The 13,337-nt window shown below is 42.8% G+C and overlaps 1 protein-coding gene across 2 annotated transcripts in view; it reads right to left on the bottom strand.

Annotated features, from left to right (window-relative positions):
* The window catches only part of RHOJ (ras homolog family member J), a 633,456-nt gene that overhangs the window by 162,449 nt on the left and 457,670 nt on the right, over positions 1-13,337 (bottom strand). For both annotated transcript variants that reach the window (XM_069207373.1, XM_069207372.1), the window contains exon 2: positions 7,229-7,287. In XM_069207373.1, coding sequence (XP_069063474.1) covers positions 7,229-7,287 — 59 coding nt within the window. The remainder of the gene's footprint in view (positions 1-7,228; positions 7,288-13,337) is intronic.

Raw genomic sequence — 13,337 nt, forward strand, 5'->3', positions numbered from 1 at the left:
TAATTACAGCTGCTAAGGTAGGAAGAGCAGTTCGTCTCCCACTCACTGCTCAAAATATGAGCTGTGAATCAGAGTGACTCATGCCTTCTGTCTTCTTGACCAGACCATGGGGTTTTTCTGATACAGTATAAAGTTACAGTAAGCATTCTTCAGCCTTGCCCTTTTCAGGGCAAAGACTGACAGCTATGCCTGAGAATGGTGAAAATTCCAAACAGATCCTGGAACAGAAGTCTTTCTATTCAGGGAGCCCCACAGAAACCGGAGAAATACAAGTATCCCCAAAAGAGTCGGGTAATTAACAAGTACAAATCAGTCATTTGTGTTCATAATACCACATATTTAGTTGACAAGTTACAGATAATATTCGGAAATATATTTATTAACAGAAACAACAATTTCTGTTGTGCGCCTGATTGTACGCATCCTTGCTGATTCGTCACTGGGGAACCTATTGTTGGAACTTCCTGTGGGTGGCTGGAAGTGAGCACTCATTTCCTTAGTTCCAATCTGGCTATTAACTTTAGTCTGGATGCCTCTCCTTACACAGATGATCTTAAACAATTGACTCTATAAAAGTTTTCAGTGGGCTCTTTCTTTAAGTACATCCAGCATTATAGATGAGCTAATGTCCTACGTATTATGATGACTTTTTAGAAATGAAGCATCAATGTACTGAGCAGTGCTTATCTGTGCTGGTGGTGTTCGGTTCTGGGCCCTGGCATTTATTTCTCAACACTGACACTCATGACAGTCTGCACATGGTGGTGCTGTTTGTCTAATTTAGAGATGATCACAACAACAGGTGTTTATTAATTAAATACATATTAAAATGACTACTACTAGCTTGTCAAGCCATTCTTATAGCTTTCGGGGCCTGGAATAGTCTGACTTGTCACACGTGCAGGAATGTGATATAGTTAGTAGTTGTCTTGGCACTGTCACTGGCAGTGCTGGCAGGGGCAGTGGATGGTGCAAGCTGTAGTAGCCTGATGACGATGGCCCTGGCACTCATTAGCTTTTTTTTTGTGTGCTTTTTTAAAAACAAATTAAGCACTGGTATTGAGTAAGCACACCTCCTGAGAGTAATACTGATGTGAATTAAACTTGGTTATTGAAAAGTAGAAAAATATGGCCTATTTGGGCAAGTGATCTATCTGTATTTCATGTGGATGTATCTTTGTGATGCGCGGAAGATATTTTTTCTGTCAGTGTCTAACACTATAATTAATTAATGTAGAGTTTATTTGTTTAATGTGATAGTGTGAGTTTTTATGTATGTGCCATAGCCTATATACAACTCTATTCTCTATTACGTCTGTAAAAAACACTTCATGATTTGTAAATAAAAGTGTTAATTTATGTGGAAAACCGGTTCTTTTGTGTCCACTTTTACATTGTGTTCTCAAAGTGGAAATTGTTGTTTCCCCTAGAAAATATATTTTTGAATATTATCTATAATTTGGTGATTAGGTATATATTGTGAATACAGGTGATTCTTCCTTCAGAGAGTAACTTGTAGTTGGTGCTATTCAGAGAAGTAGCGGACACATTCACTAATATACTTTTAAGGTCATTTTGGTCAAGGCAGTAATGCAAAATTAAGGACAAATGGTATTTGAGTCCATTTTAAACCAGTGCTGTTTAAGAGATGAATGCAAGTTGCTCACAGGTAACAGGACTATCTGCATTTACTGAGTAGGAATTGCCCATGCAAGCAGAGGACTAGTGTGAATAGGTGTTACTTACAGAAAGCTAACGTGTAGGAAAGTACCCTCTTTCTAGCTTGGATACCCCTACTTTTGGCCTATTTGTCCGTGTGTTTGACTGTGTCTACTGGGATCCTGGTAACCCAGACCCCAGTAGTTATGCTCTCTCCCTTAAATTATGGTTGTTGCATACTGGTAACCCAGTATTTCACCCACAACTGGCATACTGTTGCCCCTTTATAAGTCCCTAGTATATGGTACTTAGCTACCCAGGGCTTTGAGGTTGCAGTGAATCCCTATGAGCTGCAGCATATTTTTGCCAGTCATAGGGAGCCCACGCAAAGGCTTCTGCAGGACTGACATTGAAGCCTGCGTGAAAGAGTGCCTGCACCCTTTTACTGCCATTTACACTGCACCAGGTCACTTATAAGTCACCCATATAGCAGGCCCTCTAGCCTTCAGGGCAGGGTACAGAGTACCTGTGTGTGAGGGCACCCCTGCACTAGAAGAGGTGCCCCCACAACTTCTGGGACAATTTTCCAGGACTTTGTGAGTGGGGGGAAGCCATTTTATGTGTGTACTGGACATAGGTCACTACCTATGTCCAGCTACATAATGGTAACTCCGAACATAGGCATGTTTGGGATCAAACATGTTGGAATCATACCCCAAGGCTTCTGCAAGCATTTTTTGTATGATTCCATGCACTCTGGGGGCTCCTTGAAGGACCCCCAGTATTGCCACTCCAACCTTCTGAAGTTTTCCCGGCAGCCCCAGCTGCTGCCACCTCTCAGACAGGTTTCTGCCTTTCTGTTGCTTGAAAAGTGAGCCCAGGAAGGCAGAACAAAGGATTTTCTTTGATAGAGGGGTGTTACAACCTCTCCCTTTGGAAATAGGTGTTACAGGCTTGGGAAGGGTAGCCTCCCCAAGCCACTGGCGATGCTTTGAATGGCACATTTCATGCCCTCCTTACATAATCCAGTCTACACTGATTCAGAGACACCCAGTCCCTGCTCTGGCATGCAACTGGACAATGGAAAGGGGAGTGACCACTCCCCTGTCCATCACCACCCCAGGGGTGGTGCTCAGATTTCCTCCAGAGGGTCCCTGGGTTTTTCCATCTTGGATTCCAAGTTGGCATGGAACTGTGGGAGCATCTGAGTGGCCAGTGGCAGCAGGTGACATCACAGCCCTCCCCTAAGAGGTGCTTACCTGTTTAGCTGACTAATCCCCCTTTCAGGGCTATTTAGGGTCTCTCCTTTGGGGGATTCTTCAGATTCGGATTGCAAGACTCCAGCAGGAATCCTCTGCATCCTCCACTTCAACTTCTCAACAAAGAAACTCCATCTGGACCCTCTAGGAACTCTACAGACTGCAACAAAGACGCAAAGAAGACTTATGCAACATTGTATTTTCAGCTCCTGCCAGCAATCGCAACAGTTTCTTGGTGGTGCATCCTCAGAGGATAGCCTATCTTCAGCCTGCACCAGAAGAGTGAAGGAATCTCCCTTAGGGTGAAGGAGCCACCCCCCTACTTAAGCAGGAACCTACTGCCACGATGACCAGCTGCGTGGATCCCCTCTCCTGCTGAGTTGCGTGGACCCTGCAACACGGGAGGTCAACTGAAGTAGTCCCAATGGTCCTGATGTCCTACTGTCCAACTTTGGTGGAGGTAAGAGCTTACCTCCCCACACAAGACAGTACCCCCGTTCACCGCCTGTTTTGCAGTTGCCAAGGCTTGTTGTCATCCTTCCATGAAGTTCTTAATGCACCGTGCAGCTCCAGCCCCCAGCACTCTATCCTGTGATGCACATCTTCCTGAGTGGTTCTACGGCGGTGTGGGAACCTTTGTCGTAGTGCTGCATGGGCCTCCTTTTGCATCTCCTTTGTCACCATTCTGTGGGATTCCTGTGTGCCCTGCCTGGTCTTCTGTGGGCTCTCTGAGTTGCCGAGAGCCCCCCCTGGCTCCTCCTCCTGGGTAGAGTCCACCAGGTCCCATCTGGATCAGGCAGCACCATTTTCCCCTACCCGCAAGCTTTGCATGTGCCAAGATTAGTTGGCAGACTCCAGCAATGCAAACCAGACTGCAATCCTCCATCCAGTGTGGGACATCATCTGCAGCAACTAGGAACCCAACTCCGTCTTCTTGGGTGCAGTACTGACTGTTCTTCTTCACCGGTGGTTCTTCTTTTGCACCTTCATCTGGGGTAGCATGGGCTCCTGTTCTCCATGGACTGTTCTGTGCTTCTTGGACTTGGTCCCTTTTTCCCACAGGTATTCAGATCCAGGAATCCACTATTGGTGTCTTTCAGTCTCTTCTGGTTCTTGCATAATCTTCTTTCTTGTCTTTCTGTGTGTTCTGGGAAAGTTACTGTGTTTTACTCCTGCTTTCCTGGGTGCTGGGGTGGGATCTAGTACTTATCTTTGGTGTTTTCTAGTACTCCCAGCAACCCTCTACACACTACACTTGCGTAGGTGGGAAACCGACATTCTCATTCTACTTTCTTAGTTTATGGTTTGTGTTCCCCCTAAGCCCATTTCTAACTATTGTGAATTTCACTAATTGCACTGTTTTCTAACTATGTTTATGCACATTTCTGCTTACTTGTGTGTATAATTTGTGCATTACTTACCTCCTAAGTGAGTATAGTCTTTATGGAATTTTTGGCATTTCTGTCACCAAACCAAAGTAACACTGAGTATTTTCTTTCATGTGTGTGAGTACTGTGTGACTACAGTGGTATTGCATGAGATTTGCATTTCTCCTAGATAAGCCTTGGCTGCTCAGATACAGCTACCTCTAGAGAGCCCGGCTTCTAGACACCGCCTACATTTCTCTAATATGGGATAACTGGTCCTGGTATAAGGTGTAAGTACCATAGGTACCCACTACAAACCAGGCCAGCCTCCTACAGGTGTTACTTACTGAAAGCTAAATTTGGAGTGCATACACAATAAATGAAAAAAATAAAAACAAAGCGCAGAAAATTAGTGCAAATGCCATTTATGAGCATTAACACCACAGTTTTGCACCTTTGTCCAAATTTGTTGCAAATAACACCGGCACACTGCCACATATGTTCTTTACAGTAGGGCAGTTTTGGTCTAATACTTTAAACCTCTGAGTAAATTATCCCTCTTGTGTTAGAGAGAAACCATACAACACAAAGGGCCCAGTTACGAGTTGAGGGGTTATTTATCAGGTGTGATTAATCAGGGAAGGCTCCTTCACATTGGCGAAGGAGCATTGCCCCCCCGGCTGACCCAGCAGCAGAAACACAAAAGGATAGTTCACTATTGTTTTTATTTTTCTGCTGCTGGCTCAGCCAGCACCATGTACAGGGAGGGGCAGGGCTGGGCCACAGGAAGGGGGAGAAGGCAGAGTGCACCTAAGTGTGCATGTGTGTTTGTCCGGCCGTCTCAGGCTGGCCAAACACACATGCACACTTAGGTTTCTCCAGACTGGCTGTGTTGAACAGCTAGGCTGGAGAAACTGCACAGGCCCCAGGGTTGTGTACGAGCAGCAGTCTGAGAGGCTCAGACCAATCCTGATGCTGCTTTTATACCACCTTTAGCATGAAAGCAGCACCAGGATTGCTGGGCAGCCAGTGCTGGTGTCCCAGTGAATGCTGTGACACCACTTTGAGGCAGAATTATTCACTCAACTTGTAATCAGGGTCAAAATGGATATCTTCTCTGTCATTTTGGATCATGCCGAGTAGCTGTACATGGTCATGGCCTGTTGTAGAGAACAGTGAAATCACTTGCTAAACTAAACTCTGATGGGAAGTTTAACTCCTTAACCAAATAGCTTAAATGGTTACTCAGGGCATAGGTAAAGTATTCAGCAGCTTGTAGGGCACTGGTCTGCATTGAATATTCCTATGGGGGATCCATGCCCCCTCTTGAAAATGTCACTGTCTTCCCTTCCAGTGAAAGAGTTGTGGTTTGAAACTGCGGGGTTATTTTTCACACTGTTTCCCCCTATAAAGTGACGCACTGTTCCTGTGTGCCCTAGATGGACACGATCTAAGGTGCATCATGGTGCAGTCTGGGACAATGCACCAGATATCTAATATGGTTCTTGATCACTTACGACAGCTGAGCATTAGACCGAGTCCAATCAAAGGTAATGTTTATGCTAAATGTCTTGGGGGCATATTTATCATATTATTATTTGCCCTTGCACCATACAAAAAGGCAGATTTATCAAGCCACGCATGGCCACCTTGCATTGCCCTACATGACTTGATAAATCTGAAGTAATGCAAGGCAGTACAAATTGCTTCCTTTCATTACTCTGCCCAAGAGAAAGCCATAGATGTTGGCGCATTCCCAGATCTACCATCAATGGTAGACTTGGGAATGTGTTAAAATGCTACTCATCCCTAGGGATGGAGTAATGAGTAGAAATATCTTTATTTCTCCTTGTTTTTTCCTCTTTCTATTTTTGCCACATTCTACAGAACGTGAAGAAAGAGGAAAATGCCTCTGAGAATTGTTTTTGTGCATGAAGGTGTCCATTCCTGCACCAAAACAATTCTGCCGCCACTGCAAGCGCCCTTGCACCATAACGCAAGAGTGACTGCGTTGGCAGCTAAAAGTGCGCCAGTACAAGGAAAAGACAGGAATGCAACCATGCCTTGTTCAATATGGTACATTCCTGCCCTTTCCCTTTCATGCGGCGCAGCTCAGCAAGGTGGCTTGCTGCGTTGCGTTGCGCTGCAGGAAAGATTCGTAAATACGCTCCTTGGTTTCGATCAACTGAATCGTACATACTCTGAATACTCTTCTTTTATACACAACATAGGCTTTAAGTCTGCATGTTCATAAAAACACTGGAACACTGGCAATCAACCTGTTTGTGCTACCAGACATTCAGATCTTTATGGGTCTAGTAATAATTTAACTTTGTGCTCTCAGAAGGGCCTCATTGGCAAGGACATCTCTTCATAGTGCCAAGACCTTTTATTATAGAGTTAGGCCGCTAACTTTTAAATAGTGGTAATGGAATGCACCTTCTGTGACAACATTGCTCAGAGAGCTTTCCTGCCCTTTTTAGCTACTTCTGGGAGAATGGTCATTAACATATTCTCTCCTTTTCATTTCACAATTTAGTATAACATTTAGCTGCATTTCGTTTCTCAGGAGACTCCATCTTTTAAATCAAGGTAGTCAGTAAAAGAACACACAACAATATATTTAATTTTCCAATCACATTGTCGATGGGTGGAATTACTGCACTTTGCTATCAGTTACTTGTGAAGCGCTGCATTGCCCGTGCAGCTGTTCAGGCTAAATCCTCATCTTGAATAAACTAAATAATAAATAAATACACTTAAATAAGTCAGGTATAAAGGAAGACATATCCCATCAAACAATGCACAAGTTCTCGGCCACAAAATACCTTAACCCAAGTTTTAAACAGTAGGAAGTACTGACTTTTCAAAGTGACAAACTCGAAGCATTGTGCTATTGTACAAGTACTGTAATAAACGTGCACTTAATAGAAGCTACTGCACCTGTCCCGCAGTGTCGTAAAGTCCCAGTAAGTGCTGCTTGCCTCCCACAGTCACAGTAACTGAAAGAGAAAAGAGCAGAAATAGATCAAATTTCTTTTTCTACACACTGCAGTGTTTTAGATGGAATTAGCAATGGAGCAGGAGGGTTGACGCTGAGTTTCAACATTTCATGGTAAGAGAACTACAATTTAAGCAGATTGAAGCAGATGGTCTTTGTTAATTCTTCAGTGGAATACATCATGCATGGCTGAGGCTGGTATATTTTTGTCATTCTATGCTCCTGGGAAAATATGCTTTTGAGTCTACGATCCAAGGCACCAGTAGACATCTAACAGATTAGCTGAAACACTAAGGAAAATGAAAGATGACGTTTATATTAAGTTTTAATATTGACATAATCTTTGGATGGTTTAAGTAAATCATAGTTTGTGTGTTATCGAGCAATGTTCATTAACATCCTGCAATTTCGGATTTTCTATATTTTTACATTAACATACAATGGGCAATAATCTGGCGCATAGGCTGATGACCTCAGTTCAGTGGCGTTATGCAAAATGACGGGGGGGGCAGCAGAATGTGGTGGGGGGCCTTGGAACGCCCATATCTCACAGATATCCAAATACTTTGACTAATTTGGGGGTCTCCTGAAGGGTGGGGGGGGGTGCAGGGACCTGCGTAATACCACCACGTCCCTTCCTTTGATACCATTAGTAGTCAACGAAATCACTATGTTATACCACTTTGCTTATGACCTTGGTGAAATGATGTCAGCCTGTGACCTCAGGGAAAAGAAAGAAATATTTTCCCTTAACGAACGGCATAAAATCAACTTGGATTTCGTTTTTGTTTGCAGTTGGTGCAGTGTAATTTGTGTTGAAAAATAATTTGAGCTACAAACCGTTGAGAAAGGTTATCATCAGCACTGCAGCAAGCAGAATGTCTTGTCCACCGTAGCCAGAGGAGCAGTACAGAAGAATGGGTGGGAAGGGAGAGGGGGGGCAAGGCGGCCGATAAACTAGTTCCTGGTACATGTTGCACAAATAGCATGGTACAGATTTAATGTAATCCACTATATTTTTGGAAAAAGGTGTTTAAATTAGATTATCTTTTGTGGGTGAGATGCCTGCACTGCTATTAAAGAGATCAACCTCTTCCACAGGAGCGGCTCGCATGGTTGGGGCTAGGTAGGGTAGGGTGGGGGTGGGTTGTGGAGGGGCACGGGAGACAATCAATAAAATAAAAAAATCACTTAACTGCTTTCCTCCAGCACCGCTCCTCTCCTGTCGCTACAGCAGGCACATGCTCCTAGCCTGCCCTGCGCCAATCCTGACGCTGCTCAGAGCAGCATCAGGATTGGCTGGGAGCGTCCAGCCAAGGCGCTCTCAGGCAGACTCGGAGCCTGTGCAGGCTCTCTCCAGCCCAGCAACTGTATTGCTGGGCTGGACAGAGCCATGTGCGTGTGTGTTTGGCCAGCACGCAACTGCTGGCCAAACACACATGGTCTCTGACGGGAGTGCACAGTGCACTGCCCTCAGCTCGTCACCCCCATGCCCCGCCCCTTTCACAGGGAAAGGATAATAAACAGAGTTTATTATCCTTTCCATATAAAAGGATTTGCAGCGGTTGCTGCTGGTGGGGGGGACGCTCCCCCGCCCATACGGAGGAGCCGCGCCTGCTCTTCCAACTATTATTTGATTAAGAACTAGTCAATAATGACATACCTATTATGGCTTATATCATACAATCTGTACATATTTACAATAAATGACTTATTTTGGCTTCAGTATTTGCACAATAAACTATTCTCTTTCAATATATTTTTCCAGGCACACTTCATGTAGAGAAGAAAGGTAATGAACTACTTTGCATGTTGTCAACATTTGCACAACCTGAGTGGAGCCTTGAGGCTTTTCCATTCTATTAATAGTGCAGAGATCTATTTTTTCCTTTTTGATATCCATATTTAATTTTTATGTTTCAAATAATTTTGTTGTTCACCATGGGCATTAACATCATCAACAAAGACAAATGCTTGTGGTCTTTGGATTCAACACTTTAATAAAAACGTACTAATGAAGCAATAAATGTGTTGGCGTCTAGGGTGATTGAGTTTGTGATATGGTAAGGATTTGAGTGAGTGATAAAGCAAATGAGCGAGCTAGAAGACAGACGAGTGAGTGAAAACATCTGTGGCTCGCACTCTTAATCAGATCATTTGGAGTTATTCCCCCCATAACAGCTCCTGGGCATCCCGGGGAGGCAGATTTTATCTGGTGTGATTAATAGTACTGACCCATTTAGGGCACGCATTATCAGAGCACAAGTGGGAAGCCCGGCTCCCCCCTAAGGGCTGCTTGCACATACTTCTAATATGGAGATGTATATTATTGTGAAAACGCACAGTGCAGCGGGGGATGCAATCTGCTATCGCATGTAAGAGACCGCGCCAACCTTCTTTGCAGATGTCATTGACAGAGACCCCAGGCTTAAAGGGCACCCCGGTGAATAATGTCAGAACATCTCAAAACACAGGTGGACAGCATCAAATAAAGAAACATTCTAGAATGCCTATTTTTGGTGATCGGCATAGGCTCAGGACTTGGCATAAAAGATTTTCTTTATATACATTGCATAACCCCTTTAAACTCTCGAGCCTGAGACATTTGTTACTGTGTTTTTGGTGGGCAGGAAACGCTAACTTTTCTAAAGCAGGAAGATTTAGACAAATTCAAGGGTACCCATAGAGCATATCTGGGGGCTTAGAGCTAAACAGGTACACATGCATGAAGTATTTCTTCTAAACACACTGCTGCGGGATAAACCATTCTTACCCTTCGTATGTGAAGGAGGTATAGGCCAATCAGGAAAGGTGCATGGTAGGACTATGCTGATTTTAATGTGGTTTCATTACTTTTTAGAGAAGTGCACGTGCATTACATTTTAATCTCCCTATTACAGTAGGGCTTATGCGTTTGTGATTCCATAAAATAAAGATGCTCCCTTGCAGCGCAGTGGCGTGAAATGACCATTGAGCAAGCGGGTCAGCTTCTAATGTGGTCTCTTGTATCTTATCTTCATAGTTAAGTTCCAGAAAATTTAATCTATATTACATTTAGAAATAGGTTAGTATGTAACAAAGATGCAAGAGCATTTTTTTACACAATACTCAGTGTTACACTTATTGTCGGTATTTTTATTTTATGCGAAATATAGGTGTCTGAATTTGAAAATGTATAGTTTTCTAGATCCCCATGTTGCATCCTGATTGGATGCGAACATGCTAAACCTAAAAGTAAGTGTTAGCAATGTATTTCCACTTAAAATGTCAATATGCAAGAAGTGTAGTGTTTACAAAATTATGTGAAATCAGTAATCATTTAAAAGTCAGAAGGGCCATTGGACTCAGATTATTGCCTGCTAACCTGCCAGGAGGTAGTGCAGAAGCTGCCATAGCTGCAAATGAACGTAGTTTTGTTAATCTCTATCCATGGCAGATTACATTCCATGTCTTCAGTGTTGTATAAAATGAATCACAAATATCAAAGTTAAGTTTTTTTCATGGTACTAAAGCTTTCAAGAATTGCATCTAATGCTGCCCAAGATAATGGCGTTGGCTCTAGGCAAGTAATTTGCCGCCTGTCATTATCTGGCTGGTACATGTTTGTTTCATCAGGCTTTATTACTTAATTATGTTGTGTTCTGATTGAGATGTACATCTGCTAAAGCCACCTTGCAAATGTGCGCTGCTGCAGCTTTGGGAGGGACAAAGTGCTAACGGGGACTTGTAATCAGTACAGTATAGAGGAATCAGGCCTATCGTAAAATGTAAATGGGGTTTTAACTTTGTTTACTCATATCTTTCTCGTAGGTCTACCTAGTTTGATATTTTTCTGGTTGAATCTATGTTTAAAGGAAAGATTGACAATGTCCTACAAGTTTTTTTCGTATCACCATGCATACTGAATCCCAGTGTTAGCAAGGGATATTGCCATGATGGCAACAAGATGAAAAGTCTTCCCTCCCCCCAACATCTTCAGAGCCTGAACTGTGCAAAGACATTCGCCACTACTGGCTAAATACTATTTTGCCTGCTAAAGTGCTCCCCGTAAACTAAAAAGCCATTTTCAGACATTTTCTATTTATTTGGTACCAGGACGAGGTGGTGCTATAAAAGGTGCTTTAACTTGCATTATGGAAGTGCTGCCCCCTACTTCAAACAGATGAACCACGAAGAACTGTGATTACCCACCTTAACGTGTCAGAAAACACAACAAGCTACCTTCCACTCCAACTTTGGCAAAGTCCCTTGAAGGGCTTAGTTTTAAGAAGACCAGATCACACAAATACTGTCTATTTCTAGATCCAATTTTATTTTTATTTGTGTTTGTATTTGTATTTGAATTTCCATATCTATTTCTATTCCTAGCAGCAAAGAGGTAGGTATTGAGCAGTTTTCTATATGCTAAATAGTAGGTTGAAAGATGAAGTTGAGACGGGAGACACTTCATGGTGGAAGCGTGCCTGCATTGGCGCTAGGGTATCGCATTGGTGCTAGGCTACCAATTGTGCACCAGCACTGAGGAAAGTACAGGGATGCGTCATATTACTATAAATACAATGCACCCCTGTGCTTTCCCAATGGCACAGCTCGGTGCTGTAAAATGGCTTGTGGTGCCAGGCTTCATCATTATTTTGTAAATATGCCCCACTGTGTCTAAATTGGCCACTGTGGCATTCACACAGACTAAAACATAGCAATGAAAAATCAACTGAGAAGGTAAAGCTAGTCAAATAAAAAAGAGGGACTATGTTAGCAAAACTGCTTCTAGTTTAAGAAATTGCATCTTCACTTAAAAAAGACAGATCTTGATAGGAATTGAAGGATGGCACTGTGGGCAATATATATTAAGGCCCTGATTTAAGAAAAGTGACAATGCACCCAGTACAGCGTCACTTTTCTTGTGCCCATTAGGGATGGTACATCATGGCGGCAGCTAGGGGAACTTCTGAGTTTTGAAGGATTAGTGTAAAAAAAATTGACACTAATCCTTCAAAGCCCATTGAGGCTCATTTAAAACATCGGCATGCCTCCTTTTAACACCTGCTCTGAGCAGATTCTTGCACCATTTTTTTCGTCCCTCCTAACGTAAGAACGCCCCATTTGCATACATTATGCCTGGCGCAGAAATAATGTAGCGCAAAGGGTTACAAAGTGGTGCACTGCATGCGTTGTGCCACTATGTAAATTTGGTGATTTGGGCCTTGTTGGACCACATTAACGTAAAAAAATAACACTAATTTGGTGCAAGGAGGCAATAGGGCCTCTTAAATCAGCCCCTAACTCTTTAAACGAATCGTTAATAATATTTTGATTTTTTTTTTATAACCAGCGTTCAAAAGCCAAGACATGCAGACCTGTGACTGTGACTTTGTATTGTCAAAAAAGCTGCAATCTCAGAATGCTTATGTTAAAAATTATCACTGGATAATTCTGTCTGTAGACTGCTGCTAATACTGTTAATGATGTATTGTGCACATAATTTCGCTACATTTTGAATTAATCAAATTGAAAGGTTTTAGTTGTGTTTTCTCTGCGTCTCTGAGGGTGTACATCAAAAAGCAATACACATAGATAGTACAAGTTACAAGCGTGTACTACGCTATTCCTCATCATTGTTAAGTGTGGGGTGGGGCCATAACTTAGGAGAGGTGAACCCTCAAGTGGTTCATGATGCTCCTCCTCTCCCCCAACAATGGTATTAAATATCATATTACACTCTGATCATCAGCTTGTGTGGTTTATGCCATGTCATTTTTTCACGTATATTTGTTTTAACAAAAGATATTCAACACAAACCGGGATGCAGAGGGTTAAATTTGTGCAGCAAACCAAAGTGACATCCTGACTGTCAGGTGAGTTGTTCCTTTCTGTAGAGTAATTGTTATACGCAATCTGTAAGGCAGTAAAAGTGTTTGCTGTACTGTGGTAACAAAGTTGAATTGGACCTTTGCATTGTAGTAGTAATTGTGCGAATGCATGTTTATTAGTGAAGTTGTTCTATAAACAAGCTTTATTGGACCACATTTATTTTCATCACTCTGGCATAAG

This window comes from Pleurodeles waltl, chromosome 9 (genome assembly GCF_031143425.1).
Source record: "Pleurodeles waltl isolate 20211129_DDA chromosome 9, aPleWal1.hap1.20221129, whole genome shotgun sequence".
Taxonomy (NCBI): Eukaryota; Metazoa; Chordata; class Amphibia; order Caudata; family Salamandridae; genus Pleurodeles; species Pleurodeles waltl.